General features: G+C 41.6%; 2 protein-coding genes across 2 annotated transcripts in view; one reads left to right on the plus strand and one right to left on the minus strand.

The window, feature by feature from the left end:
- olig3 (oligodendrocyte transcription factor 3) overlaps nucleotides 1-2,643 on the minus strand; it is a 33,424-nt gene extending 30,781 nt beyond the window's left edge. The window contains exon 1 of the mRNA XM_020046334.1: nucleotides 2,546-2,643. The gene's annotated coding sequence lies outside the window, so the exon portion shown is untranslated. The remainder of the gene's footprint in view (nucleotides 1-2,545) is intronic.
- A 7,251-nt stretch (nucleotides 2,644-9,894) lies between these two features.
- tnfaip3 (tumor necrosis factor, alpha-induced protein 3) lies at nucleotides 9,895-19,928 on the plus strand. The gene is made up of 9 exons (XM_020046930.3): nucleotides 9,895-10,190; nucleotides 11,331-11,672; nucleotides 16,204-16,394; nucleotides 16,586-16,727; nucleotides 17,137-17,307; nucleotides 17,500-17,680; nucleotides 17,850-18,814; nucleotides 19,027-19,241; nucleotides 19,353-19,928. The coding sequence occupies exons 2-9, from the start codon at nucleotides 11,366-11,368 to the stop codon at nucleotides 19,647-19,649; spliced, it is 2,469 nt and encodes an 822-aa protein (XP_019902489.2). The 5' UTR covers nucleotides 9,895-10,190; nucleotides 11,331-11,365; the 3' UTR covers nucleotides 19,650-19,928.
- The last annotated feature ends 1,832 nt before the right edge of the window (nucleotides 19,929-21,760 follow it).

Raw genomic sequence — 21,760 nt, forward strand, 5'->3', positions numbered from 1 at the left:
CGCCGCTGCCATGTGTATGAGGGGTGGAAGCAGAGAAGAAGATCAACTGTGTCCTAAACCCATCAAAGTGCCAGTTTGTTTAATTGTTGGCACATCAACAGAGCAGGCGAGAGCATCCACCTTCCTCCCTAACCCACTCATTATCATCAACCTAACTCTGTCCCCTCAGACTTAACTACACTGGCAGAATTGGACAACAGCAATCATATACAGTATTTTTCTTGCATGAATGCCATACTGTACCATTAGGTTTACAAATAAGTAATAATTTGCTAATGACAACATTATGTTGCATCATTTTAGGAGCAATTAATGTGAGTGATATTTACATATGCCTAATGAATCACAGTGTGTGGCAGCTTGAGGGAGTCTAATGAATATTCATCCAGGCATTCTCAACCGCTGCCGCAGTTTATAAACTGAATTATGGTTGATTTGCCCTTTTAAAAAATGAACATGGGCGCATCTCCCACAAGGAGGGAATGAACAATAAAGGCTGATTATAAAAATGTTTTAGTGGTAAACTGGCGGTAAGGAGATCAGAGGCGGATTTTTATTGACTTCCTCAGCTTTCATAAAAGACACCGCCTTTGTGTTTTTGTGAAAAGTGAGGGACCAATCTGCCCACCTCCTTTTGGACTCAAGATGATAGTCAGGCCAATGTTGCGGCCGTGATTTGCCCTGAAATGTATCTTGCTTTTAACTTTTGTTCTATTCCCTCAGGTACAGGTTCAAAAGGCATTATAACCCAACCTGTATGTTTTATTTATCATAAAAATAGGACTGTTAGTTTAGAACTGCCACATCTAGTCTCAGGCCAGTCAAAGCGTTTCTTTTCCCTGGCTAGGTTCAGCAGAGACTGATAAAGGCCTTGCTGTGTATGACTGTGGTTACTCACAAGTCTGTCTGACCATCACCAGCATCCTTTTAAGAATGCATCACACGAAAGTTTGAGTTTGGTTAAATATTAAATTCAACAAAGGTAAAATTAAGCCAGCAGAAATTAGCATTTTGTCCTGTTGACCTATTCTCCACCATGAAATGTTTATTGATCACACCCTTTATATTATATATTATACCAATATTTTTTCTTCCATATCTTGCCATTAATAAGCCATTGACTGATGAACAGCATGTAACCAACCCTAAAAGTAAGACTGTACTTGTTAAGCAGCTACATGTGCTTAATGCACTTAATGCTGAGGAAACTGGTTAAGTTTGAAATTCTTAAGTAAGGTATTTTAGTATGATCTGTGCTTGACAGTTTAATGGCATCCATAAACCATTGCTGAGTTAAGATCATGTTTCGTGTGTGCATCTTTATTCTGACGATCTTGCCATGGACCAATTCTGCCCCCTTGTGTAACTTTTGCTAAAGGCACATGTAAAAAAAACAACTATATATTTGTTTGTACATCCAATAGATGGCACTGCTTCTTAGACATCACGACTTCAAAAACCCTGACATTTTAAACCTAGAGGTGAAACAATGCTCGAAATACCCGACCTGTGTTTGGGGTTTCACAAGTCTATGTGAGTAGTAAGAAACTATTTCTGAGTTGTTACTTTACTTGAAATCTAAATGCAAAATTTTGATTCGAGACAATGTATCTGAAACTATCAATACTACAATCCCATTAAAGCTGACACGTTTTCAGCAGTTTCAACAACAACAAAAAAAACGTAATATCGAAGCAGTATAATTTATTTGATAGGATACACTACAATTATCGTGATTTGCCGGTAGGCTCCTAGACATTACCAGAGCTGGCCCCACAAGTCCAAAAGTGATGGGGCAGAATTTGGGACATCGGGGCATTTCTCGGGGACCAGACCATTTTCCTCAACTTGTGAGGTTAACTTGTTTTCTACTTATGCTTAGTTGACGAAAGATAATTGTATTCATTCACATACATTTGAGTAACTCAGTAGACACTTATCCAGGTGGACAAGGCATGTACCAATTATAGATACGTACAAAATGTTGTATATACAATCATTAAATTGATCAACAGCTGACTTAAAAAAGGTGTTTATAAAATTATATTCCTATTACATACATGAGATTATATTGAATCATATTGCACTCTTACTCTTTCCTACTGTATCGCTAGGTGGCTGTCTGCGAAAGACAGTTTTGTTGGCGCTAGAATTAATTAGCTAATTATCCTAGTGCATTAGTCGTCATCAGTCTGTTGTGTTTTTAGACAAATGTATTTATATTTTCTGTGTAGACGACTGGAATCTTTAGCTAGCTATGTTTTGAAAGGTTTTACAAATGTCAACGTAACAACCCCACGTCGCCAGTCTCAATTTTACAAACTGACTTTCCTTTGCCTTGGGTAGCAGCAGCAGATCGTTATCTGTACTCGTATTTTTCCCGTGGCAAACATGTACAGTAATCAGTGAGCTTAAAATAATACTTAGCTAGCTAGTTAATAATGTAATGTAAGGGCCGGCTACTATATGTAACAATAGCAGTTTTGTCAGTTATGGATTTGATCATTCTATTGTGATGGGGACAAGTTAAGGGAGTTGGACATACCTTGTTTTTGTACTAATAAAATCTCATCAGACTTCGCGTTTTCATCTGGCAAGGAAGCAGTTGATAGGGGAGCGTGGGGAAAAAACGTAGCCAATAACCATCTGCAATGACTCGATTCTAACGATTACCTGCGTTACTAAGCAATGATTTGTTGAGAGGCAGGGTCGACGCTTAGCCTCCGGGGCCAAGTTGGCTGTAGCTAGGAGATCACTGTGACTGACAGGTGCATTCACCTGTTGCAGTCAGCGTTTGGGGTAGTGCGTTATATTCAACAGAATAAACGGGCAGACATTTGGAGAAGTGTATTGTCAACTTGTTCAATTGCAAGAAATATTTTCGTAGCGAAAAATTTTACATTTATAATTTATAATATTAGATACATTGAATGCCCTCGATACTCCGCTGCGTTGAAAGTGGTGGGGCGGCACTTTGAAAAGTACTTGGGCAAATGCCAGCTCGCCACACATTTGCCGGCCGCTCTAGACATTATATTGAAAAGTATTGCCCTTCTGCAAGAAGAAGTGCCTTCCATTGAGTTTAAAAACAAGAGGTTGTATCTGAGTAGACAAAATGTTTCATTACAATTAAAAAATTATCCTGCTGCTAACGTTAGCAACCATGTCATCAATGAAGACAATGAGTCACTTATTGTAGCAGCCATGCATGCCCAAAACATAACACTCCACAAATTATATTTCACATGAGGTGTTACGCCCGTTTTCGTTTTTCTCCACACTTTCCTTTTGCCATCCATCTGGTACATGTTAATCATTGTCTCATTTATTCACAATACCTTTTTTCCCCAGAACTCTGATCTGTTTTTGAGGCTAACAAGTGTTTTTTTCCTCTGTTGTTTAGCTGGTAAATTATTCTGTGGATGGTAATGGCTGACAGATCCACTTCTGCCTCCTAGAGTGTTCCTGATCTGTCATTAATACTTGAAACCTTTTGTCCTTGTGATTTCAACGATACAGACTCCAAATAAAAAATAAACCTACGGTCAAGACAACACAATGACAACACAATGACAATTCAAGTGTCCATAATAAACCCGCTTGTCTAACATCTCCTTACAATTGACTATGCATTGACTATGCAAACATTGTAAATGTGGCCTTGTTCGTGGTCATAAAATTGGGGGGCTATGTACCAGTGGGGATCTTTGTTGAAATTTCTAAATGGTACATCTGATATGGATGGAAATTCCTATACAATAATGCGTACAGTATGTAATTTAACCCAGCATTCATTTTGTAATGTGTAATCCACAGTCCTGGAATGTTGAGGCAAAGAAAACAAAAACATTTGTCACTAGCCATTTTATTATTTGACCTTTATTTTCATGGTGAATAAAATGTTTACCTAGTTCTCTTTTGCAGTTGCGACCTGTATAAGAGCTATAATAATAATGAAAAAAACCCACTTTTTTCAGGTGAAGTTTCTCTAGGACATTAACATGTCCTGCTGATTACTGGTCTTACTGGAAGTCATGGAGTCTCAACCATCAAAGTGTATAAAAGAAAATGATGTGTGTAAAAGTTTACACCAGTAATATAACACATGCAGTGTTTTTTTTTATGGTTTAACTAGCCCACTTAGTTCCTACAGCAGACAGTGCTGTTGTAGACAATTCTGTTCTTTCAACTTTGTGGCAACAGTTTGGGGAAGGCCCTTTCCTCTTTCAACATGACAATGCCCATGTATACATAGTGAGGCCCATTCAGAAATGTTTTTTTTTTAGATCGCTGTGGAAGAACTTCACTGGCTTACAGAGAGCTCATACCTCAACCCCATCAAACACTTATTGGATGAAGCTGAATGACAACTGTGCACCTAATCACCCTACGCTAGCGCCCAAACCCACTAATGCTCTTATGGCTGATTGGAAGAAAATCCCAGTAGCAATGTCCCAACCTCTTGAAAAGTGGAGGCTGTTATAGCAGCAAATGAGGATTCTAACTCTGTATTAATGCCTATGATTTTGTAAGGAAATGTTAGACAAGCGGGTGTCCACTTTTGGCGATATAAGGCAATTCAAAGATTATTATGGACACTTAAACATTGAAATGTATCTGTTTAATGATTGGTTGCATGCTTCAGACTTCCTTTATAGTTGCTGCGAAATCAGACAGAGTTACAAAACATGCAATTTTTTTGCCAATGATTAACACAAAATGTCAAAGTGAAAAATAAAATCTAGAAACTGTTCTAGATTAACTACAACAAAAAAGTAAAACATTATGTATTATGTAAGTTATTTAGTCAATATTTGGTGGAGGCACCTTTGGCAGTAATTACAACAATGAGTTTATTTGGATAAGTCTCCACTAGATTTGTACACACTTTCTCCTTGGCAAAATTCCTCAACCATAGTCAGGTTGGCAATTTTCAACTCTCTCTGCATATTCTGAATTCGATTGAGGTCCGGCCTTTGAAAACAAACCTAAAAACCTAAAACTACTCCACTGTTGGCTGTGTGCTTTGTGTCATACTGAAAAGGGAATCTTCACCCCTAGTGACAAACACTGCTAATTAAATCCATTTTGATTTCATGTTGTAACACAATGAAATGTGGAAAAGTCCAAGTGGGTGACTACTTTTGAGAGCAACTATAGTAGGTTGTGTGCAATTACATATACCCAGGGACGTTACTAGGCCTATTTTAGTTTTTAATATTTAAAATATTAATTAGCCCCCGCTAAATAAATCAGTATATTAGTCAATATATTTTCTCAGTGATTTCTTTTTTTCGTCACACGTTCCATTGCATCTAAAACTTATTACAAACTGTATAGAAATGGTATAGAATCGTGTTTACTTGGCAGCATGTTCGGAAAAGTGTGATGCTTTGAACGTAACTCGCTCATTTGAAGCGCCCTCTCTTCTGTAAATAGTAGCTAAGGTCACCCTACCATCGGCCACCCCCATTATCGTCTGTTCCTAATGGTCCGAGAAGTAAATCCTCTCATGTTCAAAATGTAAAGCAATGGTACATTTTGTTAATCAATATACCCTTTCAGCTAGCCCACTACCATTTTTTTTTAAATGTATGGAGGATTTATTTATTTTTTGATTTAAAAAATGTATGGAAAATGAATGGAAATTGTTTAGACAAGTTGCAATTCGTGAAATTCAACTTGCACGACAGACCAGACGTCATTATAATATTAAAAGTGATCAGTCTTTTTTTCCCTTTCCCGGAAGGCAAGAAAGCTAGCTACAACTTTCCAGTAGACACTTCATTGATGACTTGATCAAATGATTACACTGTACAAGATGTTTTTCAAAATAGCTGTTTGATATGCCGATATCTTCAATTTCAAGATAACACAGTTGCAAAACTGTGCGTGTTTCACAGATTTATGTTTGTTTGGGTTTGAAGTTAACATATTTCAACTTATTTTGTTCAGAGGAAGTGAGATCCGTTTGTTAAATGTTTATTGTTATTATAATTATATTATAATCACATTTTTTAATGACCTAATTCCGAGATGAATAGGCTAATTACTCAATCTGTTTTGAAACCATTGTTTGCAATTACAATGATGATACGTTTCCTGTAGTTCTTGACCAGGTTTGCACACACTGCAGCAGGGATCTTGGCCCACTCCTCCATACAGACTGTCACTGGGCAATATGGACTTTCAGCTCCCTCCAAAGATTTTCTATTGGGATCAGGTCTGGAGACTGGCTAGGCCACTCCAGGACCTTGAGATGCATCTTATGGAGCCACTCCTTAGTTGCCCTGGCTGTGTGTTTCGGGTCGTTGTCATGCTGGAAGACCCAGCCAAATCCCATCTTCAATGCTTCAAGATCTCGCGATACATGGCCCCATCCATCCTCCCCTAAATACGGTACAGTTGTCCTGTCCCCTTTGCAGAAAAGCATCCCCAAAGAATGATGTTTCTACCTCCATGCTTCACGGTTGGGATGGTGTTCTTGGGGTTGTACTCATCCTTCTTCTTCCTCCAAACACGGAGTGGAGTTTAGACCAAAAAGCTCTATTTTTGTCTCATCAGACCACATGACCTTCTCCCATTCCTCCTCTGGATCATCCAGATGGTCATTGGCAAACTTCAGACACGCCTGGACATGCGCTGGCTTGAGCAGGGGAACCTTGTGTGCGCTGCAGGATTTTAATCCATGACGGCGTAGTGTGTTACTAATGGTTTTCTTTGAGACTGTGGTCCCAGCTCTCTTCAGGTCATTGACCAGGTACTGCTGTGTAGTTCTGGGCTGATCCCTCACCTTCCTCATGATCATTGAAGCCCCACGAGGTGAGATCTTGAATGGAGCCCCAGACCGAGGGAGATTGACCGTCATCTTGAACTTCTTCCATTTTCTAATAATTGTGCCAACAGTTGTTGCCTTCTCACCAAGCTGCTTGCCTATTGACCTGTAGCCCATCCCAGCCTTGTGCAGGTCTACAATTTTATCCCTGAGGTCCTTACACAGCTCTCTGGTCTTGGCCATTGTGGAGAGGTTGGAGTCTGTTTGATTGAGTGTGTGGACAGGTGTCTTTTATACAGGTAACGAGTTCAAACAGGTGCAGTTAATACAGCTAATGAGTGGAGAACAGGAGGGCTTCTTAAAGAAAAACGAACAGGTCTGTGAGAGCTGGAATTCTTACTGGTTGGTAGGTGATCAAATACTTATGTCATGCAATAAAATGCAAATTAATTATTTAAAAATCATACAATGTGATTTTCAGGATTTTTGTTTTAGATTTCATCTCTCACAGTTGAATTGTACCTATGATAAAAATTACAGACCTCTACATGCTTTGTAAGTAGGAAAACCTGCAAAATCGGCTGTATACGAAATACTTGTTCTCCCCACTGTATAAACAAACTGACATTTTCAATGGGGGACATTATTTAAACTCATAGTAATACCAAAAAAATACATTAAAAAAACTATGAAGTATAGGGCCAAAATATGAAGAAAATGCTTCACTTATAACTGTGGAGGGCACTGCAAAAATCTAAATAAAATCTATGAATTTGTACTTGGCATTGAGGTGACTTCATTTGATGATTCAATTGCATGATTAGTGGAGGTAGCCTAGCATTAAGAACAAATACAGTTGTGCTCAAAAAATCTGCATGCCCTTAGTTATTAATACTATGTATTGCGTCCTTTAGCATCAATGATATTGTGCAGTCTTTTGTAATAGTTGTCTATGAGGCCCCAAATTTATGCAGGTAGTATAGCTGCCCATTCGTCTTGGCAAAATGCCTCCAGGTCATGCAAAGTCTTTGGCCGTCTTGCATGAACCACAAGTTTGAGATCTCACAGTGGTTCAATGATATTAAGGTCAGAAGACTGATGGCCATTCCAGAACCTTCACCTTTTTTGCTGTAACCACTGGAGGGTCATCTTGGCCATGTGCTTAGTGTCATTGTCGTGCTGGAAAGTCCAAGTTTTGACATGATGAAAAAGTTTTGACATGATTTATCTTTGTCTCATTCTTTTACACCACAAGAACCTGGCATTTTAACAGGGGTGTGTAGAGTTTTTATATCCACAGTATAGGCTTTTGTTGACAAAAGTATTTTGGTATTTTGGAAATTTTTGTGCCTTTTGCAGGTGTTGGACGGAGTGGACTTTCATTTCTTTACTTGGCTAGAATTGAAGTCATTATATCAGTGTCTAACACAAACCATGAGACAGGTGTACTTTTAGCCAACCTTCACCAAATATTACTTTATTTGGATAGATTTTACACCCGTTGCTACTCTCAAAATACATTAAGAAAATATGTTTAGGGGAGTATACCCAGACCCCCCTAAATATACCCTTTAATGCGTTTGATGAACTCAAATGAATTGTGGTCAAACCTGTCACTAAATGAACTGTATTTCAGATGGATCAGTAAATTCGTTTTCATTTGCAAATCACTGACATGCACACCCTAAAGGTGTCAGTATACTGTCAATGCAGTATGTGTACCTAAACAGCAATTCCTATAGCTAACACAAAATACAGTTTACAAATTATTGTTTACTCTCCTTTCATAATCATGGTGATCTTTTGGCCTTTACTTCACCCAAAAGAGTTATTGGACAGCGGAAGCCAGATAGAACCTATCATTTTGAGGACTAGGCTTTATCAATGTCACAACTATAATGATATAAATATAATTATATTCTCACATCGGTATGTAATTATACCAGATAATTGTTAAATGAAATGATAATTTAATCAAATGTCTTCCATTCTCTGATGTACATATGTACTTTTGTTATGTGGTCATTGCTTATTTATCTCTAACTATTTTTTATCATTGTTATAATAAAATTATAATTTATTGTTTTCATGTTTATATGTTGTTGATATATACATCTACTGTCCATCATTCAGGCCTTTTGGAAACAGCTGGTAGCTTCTAGAAGACTCCAGAATTCAAGGCAGACTCAACCAGCATGGTTACCACAGCATTCTGCAGGGATACGCCAACTCATCTGGGTCTGCACTTAATGGGACTGTTATTTGTTTTTCAACAGGACAGTGGCAGAAAACCCACCTCCGGGCTGTGTAAGGGCTGTTTGGCCACGGAGAGTGATGATGCTGCATCAGATGACCTGGCCTCAACATTCCCCTGTCCAAAACCCAGTTGAGATGGTTTGGAATGAGTTGGACCACAGAGTGAAGGAAAAGCAACCAACATAGTCCCCTGTCCCAAACATAGTTGAGATGGTTTGGGATGAGTTGGACCACAGAGTGAAGGAAAAGCAACAAGTGCTCAGCATATGTGGGAACTCCTTGAAGACTGTTGGAAAAGCATTCCAAATGACTACATTGTGTAGCTAGTTAAGAGAATGCAGACAGTGTATGAAGCTGTCATCAAGGCAAAGGGTGGCTATTTGTTTAACACCTTTTGGTTACTACTTGATTCCATATGTGTTATTTCATAGTTTTGAAGTTTGGCTGGTACTGTATGTGTGTATTTGTGAATATATTGCTATTTATGTAACAAAAAATATTTAGATGGATTTATGAGGCACCAAGTGGCCATTCTTAACAAATTGTCAATTAAGTATATTTTCAATATGCTAATCTATGTTATTCCATTCATTGCCAAGCATTGGAATGTGGAAATACGTGTTTTCCATATTATGACTAGAGTATCTGTAAGCCTACATTGTATGCACTAATCTGAGTCAGGGTTAAAGTCAGTTTCGTTTCCTATCTCATTCCAATGTTCTGATTTATTCCAAGGCTAGCTCTCATAAGGGTCATAAAAATGACGCTCTCTCTTTGTGCTCACTGACGCTCCTCATTTGTGCACTTGCTTTTCTTTGGGTAATTCGTCACTTCCAGCACAACCCGGCCGAATGGCGCTTCCCTCAGACACCCATAGGGGGGGGGTTTGAGAGATGTAGCTGCGTCTGAAGGTTGTGAGAGATATGTGGAAACGGAAAGTCCCTGCTGGAAATCCCCTTGCCCGACGTTACATTAACTCAATTATGTGATCTATCTTTGACAACCTAGCTATACAGTGAACACATCAACATAGGATTGATTGTGAACTAGGCTGAATGGCGCCGTGGACAGCTGCGGTTCCCCTGATTGAAGTGGCAGAGGAGTACCCTGAGCATCCTTAGGGCTTTGTTGGTAGTCGTACTACCGACATATTGCACAGGTAAGATTCATACTTATCTCCTAATTATCTCCTGATGATTTTAACTCCCTTTCTTTTTAGCATTTAAAATCTTTCTGTTTTGCATGGAGAGGTCTTGTTCGTTACAATGTTGTTTGTGAGGATACGGAGGTAGGGATTGCGCACGTCGGTGGGCGCCATGGTTTTGACAGCCATTGTATACGAAGACGTCACCCTCAAGCAATTACAAACATTTTCCAGCGAAATAAATAATGAATGTTACATTTTGTAACTCTTCATGACAATACTCGCACTGCAGTGTTAAAATGTGTAAACCGTTTCATTAGAGGAATTACGTAATCTGAACGTCAGCAGACTCCTTATTGTGTTTTGTGTAAACCGCAGCGCTCACCATTGTGCTATTGCTTCAATGTCTGCCCAAAGTCTGCCAATATCGGAAAAGCGACAGTCTCCTTATCAATTGGATGTTTAGGGGGGCGGTATATACAATGATATATGCGCCTTCAAGGTAGGGCATATTTTAATTGAGGAAGGACGCTTGAATTGTTTTACTTTTACTATATGTGGTGCCTATATCAAGTCAGTGCCCCATCTTTTTTCCATCACAGTAGCTACCTCCTTTTAAAATCGTAACATTGTAATGTTATAAGACAGGTATGTAACTGTTCCACCAATGGGGGAGGACTGTTAGTTGATGAGTAATGGGGTTTTCTTGTGGTTAAAACACATTACTTTAATGTTCCTGTTTCAAGGGTCCTCCATCTTGACTAAATTAAGAACTCTGGTGGGGTTTTTCCTTATAATTCCATCCTGTGCAGCCCATATGCATCATTGTCAGTATTAGAGAATTGTAACTTTTCAGTCTGTGGTGGTGGGTGTAAGTTGGCCTTATGGCTTCTACTAGCCACTGCCTAGAACTGTCCTTTGGGTTTGGGTCTGGAAATTACCATCAGTTTGTATAAGGCATCATGTGCCTCAGTCCCATTGGGGTGGCAGACATTGTGGGGAAATTCTAACTCGGGAAAAGAACACAAAAGCCCTTTTGTTTGTCTTTCTTGATTACCACCGCTCGGTCTAGTTTTAGAAGTGGCTTTTATAGTCCAGTGATCACAACCATGTGCCGCCAATAACCGACTAACCGCTATCTATTTCCCTCTTCAGTTCTGCATTGGTACTCGTTACGTCTGGTGAACACCATGTCCCAGGGACAGAATTTTCTGCCCAAGTTCCTCTTTGTAAGTAACCTGCTGAAAGCGGTTAAGATCCGGGAGCGGGTCCCCAATGATGTGGTGAAGCCTGCAACCAGCGGTGGCCTGATGCACCACCTGCGGGGCATGCACCGCTACACCCTGGAGATGATCCGCATGAGCCAGTTCCCCCAGGCCTTCCAGCAGGTCATCCAGGCGGCCATCTTGGACAGGGCCATGCAGAGCTCCTTAGAGCAGGAGAAGAAGCTCAACTGGTGCCGTGAGGTCAAGAAGATGGTACCACTGAGAACCAATGGTAATGTATTACTTTGGCTCGGGTTTCTGTTTCACTTGTGGACAGTTTTAGTTGGAGGGTTAATTTGTCTAAAGATTTTGAAAGACCCCGGGAATTAAGAATTACTCATATTGGACCCACACATTACAGTAAATGACAATGGTGAGATTGGTTTCACTTTTTGAATGACACTTAGCAGGTCTCACTCTAACTGGTAGCCAACATGACTCTGCACATCTACAGTACATGTTTATGTCTAGGATTAATATGCGGGAGGGCCCAAAGCAGAAATGTAGTGGTGTCATATGGATCATTTCCCCTCTGTTGTTCTGAAAACCATGTACACTGACTGATGGTTGACACCTTTCTACTCCACCATGCTCAGTTTTTGTCTGGTTAGATTCATATGTTGCAGTGGCTGTGGTATACCCTTTCTGAGTGAGTTGTACCTCCATTCAGAAATCATACAGCAGACTCTCCCCACCTGTCTTGACTTATGTGTTAACGCAAATCTGCAATTCTATTCAATCATTGCGAAGACAGAATGTTGAGGTCACAAGGAGACATTGCCAGAGATTAGCCATGTTTGGCTCTTTTGTCCTATTTAGCGTAATTTCTTGTCACCTGGTGAAGAAATATATTGTAGTTCTGCAATGTTTCATGCTGTCCTAAAATTGTAACCGTTTTCGATTAATGAATCATAGGCTATTGGTTTTTCCCTTGATTTTGAAACTGCAATATTTCCCGTAAAATCATAGCAATAAGTCAGGTTTTTTTCTGGTAAATCCAATTTAGAAAGACCCCTTAAGATTATACATATATCCTTCCTAACAAATAGTGGAAATTCCACATACTTTAGATGTCACCGGAACGCCAAGCGAGGCCTCAACCTGGGAAATGACAAAGTACAGTATTCTCTCCTGTGAATGACAAAAAAGCAATTTTCAGCAAAGGACTTTTGTAATACGGACCACTGTATTCTGACTTACTGGAGTTAAACATTTGCATTTGGCTAGCCCGTTGTTAGGAAAAGCGAGAGCAGGTCAGCGAGAGCCAGTGTCTGCTCTCCAAAATGTTTACTCATTTGTTTATGTTCACTTTGAGCCTGATTTCTACAGTTACGGGTGGTATTCTAGTATAGAGAGAATTACATGGGTATTTCCTAAATAGTATCCAAGGTGTGTCATGGGTCTCTTTGCTATGCGATTCCAAGTTTTGGCAAGGACTGAATGGCCATTCTGTTGCTAACTTTGCATGGTGAGAGTATCACATCCTGCTTTTAGGACATTTTATCTTCATTTTATCTTCTACATCTTTTATCTTCTTTGACATAATAGAAAAAGTAAGCAAGATGCGTTATTATTGTTAAACTAAATACATATATTCTTTGTGAGAGACTGGGTAACACATGTCTATGGGGCCATGCGTGCACTGAAAGTAAGGATGGCTGGTGTGTTTTGAAGTCTGCATCAACCAATAGAATTTGTTGAAGTCATTGCTCATGATACTATGTGATGTTTTAGTGGCTCCCATCAGGTAACTAGCTAGTAATACTTTGTGCTAAGTTTAACTTTTACTAATCTTTGCAAGTATGGCACCTGTGAATCTGTAAGTCTTAGTAAATAGCTAGCCATCTTTTCACTGTTATTGCTTACTATTTATTGTATAAAGTGCATTAAAACACTTTTTTGTTTTCATCTGGAAAAAAAAAAAATCAAAATGCATAGTAGTATCAAAGCTCTAAATAGTTGAAGGTATCGAATCCACAAACACAAGCATTTTTAAGTTTTACCAGTGTTAGCATTTATTAGCATTTAGTTGTTTTATGCATTTTAGAAAATATGTAAAAATTATGTCATATAAATGTACCTGTTACAACAATGTGGACACTCAATACATTTTAGGTTTCATTGGAATAAGACATTCCAGGATTTAACGCAGATTATTGATTAACAATTTTTTTCATCTTTCTTAAAATAATTTTGTATTTATTAGAATTTCCTTTTAGATGCTGCTAAAGCAAACATGAATCAAAGTACTATATGCCAATTCTGATGAATTTCTGCATATATCTAAGATATTGAATACTAAAAAATAAATCAGTATCAGTACAATTCTGAAGCACAGAAAATGGATGCTACATTAAAAAGCAAGCAAGCAGTTATCGACCAATTTAACATTTAATCAACATTAGTCATGTTTATTTCCACCATCTTCAAAATAAGTTAATAAACAATAGCCTTAGTTGAGACTTTGCCTCCTATTATGTAATGGAAAAAATTCATGCAATTATTTACTTAAACTTAAAAATATCCTCCAACAGAACTTTGATTATGAATATGGTTTAATCTGGAAAAGACTGTTTATTTAGCATGCATGTGTTGACTTTTTCAGGGAATCTTCAATTTACCTATGTTGTCTTACTAACTAATATGAATGCTAGTTATTTGCCCAGGTTATATCTAGAATTTTCAAATAAGTATAGAACTGTAGTAGTCTGTTCACACTGTTAAGGAGAGTTCAATATTACAGGACAGTCAGGTCAATCAATCAATCAAATGTATTTATTAAGCCCTTTTTACAACAGCAGTTGTATTGTTAAAACACACACATTTGTAATGTAGCATTATAAATAGTCAGTTGAGTCAATTCTAACCCTTCCATTCCTACGTGTGACTGCTCACATCACTGAATACGCCCCAGGTACAGGATTGTTTTTCTACATAGGAAGATTCTGAGCATTTTTCTAGAATATGATGCAACATGAAGATGGAACATGATCAAAGTAATCGGTGCTGTGCGGAAGTTTGTTGTTGCTTTGTTGGAATGTTCCCTTTACTGGTGGAACGCTGTCTCTCTTCATACTTCATGTTTTTGAAAGAATATAATTTGAAAAACATTGTCTTTCATGATCCTTTTAATTCCATATTCCTTCTATATGTCATGTATACCTGCTTATGTCATGCCTAAGTTGTCAGCAGCTATCTACAGACAGGACAGCAAATATTACGTAGCTATAACAGTGGTGTACATATTATAAAATTATGCTAGTAATGAACATATTACAAATGTATGATAATGATGCATTATATCACAATCATGTTAGGTGTGAGAATTACAAGTTCGTAACAGGGACATGTATACATCAGTATCCATCTGGCAAAAGAGGAAGACTGAAGGAGTTTGAAGTGAGAACTCAGAACTTCCTGTTATAAGCAAGTAAATATGCATGTGTGGTTCAATTATATTAAAAGGTCCATGAAAGGATCGTCTATATAATATATCTAAATATATCATCTCGTTTAATAAAATAAAAATACCTCTGTTTGGGTTGCGCTGGCAAAACTCATAATAATAAAGCATTCCAGACAAGCCAAGCTCCTCCCCTCTGGAAAGTCCAGGGCCAGTGCCACATTTCATGGCTCTGAAGTCTCTGGAGCAGCAGACAAGGGGAAGAAAGGGTTGAATGGCAGCCTCACGGCACTTAGTCACAGAGAACCACACTCAGGGAAATTCCTTTCTTCAGTGTAGCAAGCAGGGTATTTCAGACAAGCTACTGTAGGCCCACTGGCTCAGTGTGCTCACTGATGTTTCACAATGACAAAAAGACCCGCTGCCTTGCAATGGAAGTCAATATAAGATTCCAGTGGTTTATCATCTGACAGTTTATCATAGATTTTGAAAATGTTAAACTTGGATAATAACAGACACACAGAACTTATTTTCTAGATGTACTCATTTAACTTGTCACCATCTGCAGCAATAATGAATGCCTCTCCTTCGTACTCTTACTCAGTGGGTGTTGTTTTAACTTATCAAATTGACCATGTCTGGGGGGAAAAACAGCACATTTTGTGTTTAAACTCCATGCTGGTGTAGTTGTCCTGTTAATGCTTCAGCCATGTATAACATGAGAATAATAGTACATTTAGCTGAGATAAATAGTCACCAGGCTAATATTACCTGCATTTTAATTACTTCAGTATAGCTGTACTCTTTTATAAAGTTCCTCTTTATTTTCTGAAACAAGACAACAAATGGGAAGCAATGAAGACCTTATGGGATCACTATAATATAGCACTTTATAATGCTTATTAATGTTTCCTCTTTAAAGCAATGAATGATAGACATATACAACAGATAGCTAAAGAGCAATGCGCGAGCTGCTGTGGAAATTCCCTTTCTCTTTTTACACCTTTTAAAAATAGCAAAACAGGCTTTTGTCTGTGATGCCTAGTTCTTCAGCTAATGGCTTGCAACCTTACGTATTGTGGTGTGTCGATAGACAATTTTATTTCACAAAAACACAAATTCATAGTAAACATTCTTGTTTGTAAAGGAACTGTAGAGGAACCGAATCAGACAGAGCTCCACCGAGTTGAAATGCGTCAACATAATAAACTCAGTCCACACGTTGTTGAAGCATGGCAGGCTTGTTGTTAATAAAGTAAATGAGCTCCTCCTTACCCTGGCCGAGGTGTTCTAGTGGGGATACTATACCATATCTCATATCTACCCCTGTTTCATTGCTGTATGTGTGTCTGTGTTGCAGGAGATGGGAACTGTCTTCTCCATGCCGCCTCTCAGTACATGTTAGGGGTTCAGGACACAGACCTGGTTCTGAGGAAGGCCCTGCATGGAGTGCTGAAGGAAACGGACACGGGCAACTTCAGAGCCCGTTTCCAGACGGAGCTGCTGCAGTCTCAGGAGTTCACCCAGACAGGCCTGCGCTACAGCACCATGGTGAGGCCCCCCCCCCCCCCCCACACACACACACACACACACACAACTTATTGTAGGTGTGATGTTTTTTTTGTTAGGACGGTATGTCCCTGACCCCAGGTCTGTTAGTAACATTAGAATGTTCAGAACACCTTTGCTTAGAACTGGTTTTATAATGAAAATAAAAAGGCCTTTTATTTGTCTTTTATCAGAATTGGGAAGAGGAGTGGGAAAAGATTATTAAGATGGCGTCCCCTGTATCCAGTAGCAACGGGCTGCAGTTTGATTCTCTGGAGGACATCCACATCTTCGTCCTCTCCAACATTCTCCGCAGGCCCATCATCGTCATAGCAGGTGCAGACCCTGACACGTTCATGTCACGCCTGGACTAAATACATACATGGAATTTTGTAGAATGCCCTTCAGTCTTTAGGTCCTTTCTACATGGTAAACTTGAAAAAGTTTTTGACAAATGCATTTGGCCCAAATCTGATGTAGGTGGTTTCTGTAGGCCTGTCTACTTTGTCAATACAATGAGCCAGTGTGCTCTGTGGTATTCAGTGACTAACCTGCTGCTCTACGGTGTTCAGTGACTAACCTGTTGCTCAGCGGTGTTCAGTGACTAACCTGTTGCTCAGCGGTGTTCAGTGACTAACCTGTTGCTCAGCGGTGTTCAGTGACTAACCTGTTGCTCAGCGGTGTTCAGTAACTAACCTGTTGCTCAGCGGTGGTCAGTGACTAACCTGTTGCTGTATCCTAACAGACCAGGTTCTTCGCAGCATGAAGTCCGGCTCTTCATTCTCCCCCCTAAACGTGGGGGGCATCTACCTGCCTCTACACTGGCCCCCAGGGGAGTGCTACAAGTATCCCATAGTGCTGGGCTATGACTCCCAACATTTTGCCCCCCTCATCACTATCAAAGATAGTGGCCCAGGTGTGTAGCGGAACAGTCACTTATAGGTTATCCTGTTTAGTAGTGCTTTCGGTGTTGAGAGTGAACGCAACCTACATACCACATCCTGTTATTGTTTGTGCCGCTTTGGTCGCACAGCATCGCTGTGTCCCATTGAAGTTGATTCCCGACACCTTTCTTATTCGCGTGTTGTCATCTGCTGCGTCCCCCCAGAGATTCGAGCGGTGCCGCTCATCAACCCGGGCCGTGTGGGTTTCGAGGAGCTTAAGGTGCACTTCCTGATGGAGAAGGAGCAGGCGCAGAGGGACCGGCTGCTGAAGGACTACCTGATGCTGATGGAGATCCCCGTCATCGGACTGGGCTACGACACCACGCGCATCATCAACGCTGCCAGGTGGGCAGGGCTACCGTAGAGTTCATGATAAGAAGCGCAAAAAATCTGTTTAGACGGAGCAAAATCTGCCAAAGTCGCGGTCTCTTTGAACTAGTTGTCACAGTTGATGAGAGTTATATGTGATTAGCCTAGCGGGTGGGATTGTGAGTGTTGCTCTTGTCTGTCCCAGGCTGGACGAAGGTAACCTGCCTGAGGACATGAACCTGATGGAGGACTACCTGCAGCTCGTCAACCATGAGTACAAGCGCTGGCAGGAGGACAAGGACCAGTTGTGGGCGTCGCAGCCCCAGAGGCCGCCCCCGTTCTCCGTGTCCCAGCTGTCGCTCATCGAGATTCGCTGCGCCACGCCGCGCTGCACCTTCTACGTCTCCGTGGACACCCAGCCCCACTGCCACGAGTGCTTTGAGAAACGCCAGGGTCAGCCCGACGGGAGGACGGACGCCGCCCCGACGAAAGGCGGCGGACAGGCTTGCGAGCCGGAGTGCGGCAGGGTACGGGCGAGCCCCCCCGGCTGCCGGGCGGTGTTGTCCAGCCCGCGCTCCGTCCCGGCGCCGCCCACGGCGCCCAGTCTCAGCCTGTACAGCGAGACCCACGCCATGAAGTGCAAGACGCCCGGCTGCCTTTTCACCCTCAGCGTGGAGCACGACGGGCTGTGCGAACGTTGCTTCAACGCCCGGCAGAATGTGCCTGCCCCCACAGCCACCGCTGGACCCTCGGGACTCCCGGCAGGGAACCCCCAGGGCCTTCCGCCTCCCACCCACCCCGGCTGGCCACAGTGGGGGACCGGACGGGAGCAAGAGACGGAGAGGTGTGGCGTGTGCCACCAGGAGGCGTTCAGGATATTTAACGGACTGTGCCCCCCGTGCCTGCAGAGGACTGCCACGGAGAGAGGGGAGGAGGCCCAGCCTCCAACGGCAGCCAGGATAGAAGCCTCCTCGGGGTCATTGTGGACCCAGCCCCAGCCCAGGGACGCCGAGCGGACGGGCACCTCGGCACTCAACGGCCACACATCAGGCGTCACCTGGCAGGTGCCCCCGGGTCGGCCCTGTAAGAGGTCTGGGTGCCAGTTCTACGGGACGCAACAGAAGCTGGGCTTCTGCACGATCTGCTATGTCGACTATCAGACTAATCACTGTAAGTTCAGTCAGCCGCCTATTGACGGTCATTCTTATCATTTCCCGGCCAAAGTATTGATATGATCTCGTCTTGATCTTAACTGATGATTGTAGTTACTGAAACGAAACAAGCGTTTACACCTGACAAAAAGCTCCATGTTTAGAATCTCACAAAGCCCTGACATTATTTGTGGTTAGGCTGTATTTGATTTCTCCGTGCCACCCCACCAGCGGCAACCCCTCCTCCCCCTGAACCCCCCGCTCCGGTCCAGAGTCACCACGTGTCGGAGGCAGGCTTCCAGAATGCAGCGCGCTGTCGGGGCCCGGGTTGCGGTGCCATGGGCAAGGCAATGCTGGAGGGCTACTGCAACAAGTGCTATTTGAAGGAGCAAAGCGCCAGGCTCAACCTAGCTACGGCCAGACCGCCGAGCCCTCCCCTCGTCACGGTTCGTGGACCCTCCCCTGGCCATTCACACGGATTTGCTGCCGCAAATGATCCATACTGACTCACGGTGACATGACAATGTTCCTCATTGGCTTTTTTGCTCTCTCTGCAGCGAACCGCTAAACCAGCAAGAGACAGAACCAGACAGAACCAGACGCAGACCCATACCCAGACGACGTGCAGGCGGAGTGGCTGCAGCAACATCTCGCCCGGGTGCACGGACCTGTGTCCGGAGTGCCACACACGGGACACCAGGGGGCAGAGGGAGAATCGCAGGGAGAGGGCAGGGGCGCCAAAGGAGAAGACGAAGCAGCGCTGTAAAACCCAAGGCTGTGACCACTATGCCAACCAAGAGAAGCAAGGCTACTGCAACGAATGTGACCACTTTAAGCAGATATACAGGGGTTAAGCCTTAAGGTTTTGGGGGGAACAAAATGGTTGTGCCACCATTCTAGTCAATGCATCTCTGAAACTAGTGACCTTACGGCCAAAAAGCCTATTTTAACATGTGCTCGTGACGAGTGGGGGCAGTAGAAAATGCCTGCAGAATACCTCTTAGTGCAATTATTGTTATTATTATTTACTCGTGTACAGGACGAGAGGTGAGGTATATGTGATAACATGTATACAGTATGTATTATAGTACATAATGTATCATGCTGGACTACTGATTGTATCTTTAAAAAAACGCAATGCGTAAGCTGCTTCAGAATATGGCCAAGGAATTATCTATCAAGCAGCTAGCTACCTACACAATAATGTGACAAAACACAGCTTTTGTTTAAGAACCTCATCGACCCAAGTTCTGACAAGTGTAAAGTTGTGCCAAAGCCATTACGCACTGCCAAAGGAGAGTTTGGTTAGTCGAAATTCGGTTTTAACACAAGTTGTTAACAGTCTTAAAAAACTGCACCTACCTAGACAGCTAATGTACAGTCTTGAGTGTTTGCGAGTGGGCTGGACCCTTAAAAGTATGGTGCTACTTGTACAGAAATCAAACGCGGGGTTACGCGACATGACCGTAGTTAGCACTCAATAATATTCAACCTCTCTCCCACCGCCGCATAGATGTCTGCTGGCAGTACAGATGCTGTTGCCTTTCGTGGTTGTGTTCCTGTTTGCTGTTGACCACTTTTTGTATCTGTACTGTAGAGATACAAGTAACCGCTTGCCCTGAGAGTTGTACCGCGTTGCAGTGTGTTCTGTATTTGGCGTCTGTTAATGCTGGGCAATTACCTTCACACAGGCTCCTACAGTAGTTAATGACTTACAGAAAAGATAAGCAGAGTTTAGCTGAACTCATCAAAGGTGATTGCCTATGAAGAAAGGTGTGTGTGTGTGTGTGAGAATGTGTGTGAGAGTGTGTGTGTGAGAGAGAAAGGAAAGAATTGAGAGAATAAAAAGGGCAGGAGAAATCCCCGTAGAGCTCAACACCTTGGAGGGAGAGAGGGAGGAAAGGGGGGAGGAATGGAAGGAGGGAATTAACAAACACACCTGTGGGGCTAAGAGGAAGAGCAGCACATCCCCTTGGTTCACACCTTGTAGCTGTGACGTGGAGGCTAGCGCTCCCAGCGACTCTGAGCTGCGAGGCTCCAGTCTGCAGTCAAATACCTCTCCACCTGTACAACCTGGCCTGCAGTACAGCACCTCTTCATCGTAGGGGCTCTGCTGAAATCTGCTCTGCTCACAAGATGCCTCACTCCACCACTCACACCTGTTTGATGTGTGCAAGAAAACTGACATTCCTGGGTTCTTTTTTTATTTTATATTTGCATATATATTTGAACTGACATTTTCATTCCTGCCAAAACAAAAATGTGCCATCATCTCCAAAATGACACAGTCTTGAAAAAACAAAAGAATGTCTGTTCATTATGCATAAGCGACATCTGTTAAAAATGCATTTTGGTCAATTTGATATATGACATCCTAGATGGGAGACCGGCGCTTTAATCAGATTGTACACACATCTTATAATAGCAATTAGCTGTCAGTTCATTATGATATTTCGAAAGGTACATGTCTTTGGTTATGGGTCTGATCCCGATTCAGATCATCACATACTACTTGCACAATACTTAATAAGCTGCTCCGGAATTTATGATGGTACATTCTTTGACATGCATAGGGACATTCCAATGTTCGATAAATACACGCAAACTTTTAACAAAACAAGCAGAAGTTGTGAGATACATTTTTGTGTGACCTTTCAATAATAAGGTATTGTATGGAAAATGTTTTGTTTATTTATTCATATAAAATATTATCTGTATTGTGCGTTTCAATACTTATTTATATGTTGTCCTGAAATGAATTATTTTATTAAGAAACCTGGCACCTGTCTTGTTGCTTATTTCAAGTGTGTGTGTCTTGTGTTCACGTTTTAGTAACCTGTTGAGGACCACAAAATCCCCACAATTTCCGTCAAAAAAAGTAAAACTAGCTTGTGGAGAGTTTTCACCAGTCCCCACGCAAAAGCAGAGACATTTCTGGCATAGGGGTTTGTTTTAAGGTGGAAGT

This window comes from Esox lucius, chromosome 5 (genome assembly GCF_011004845.1).
Source record: "Esox lucius isolate fEsoLuc1 chromosome 5, fEsoLuc1.pri, whole genome shotgun sequence".
NCBI lineage: Eukaryota > Metazoa > Chordata > Actinopteri > Esociformes > Esocidae > Esox > Esox lucius.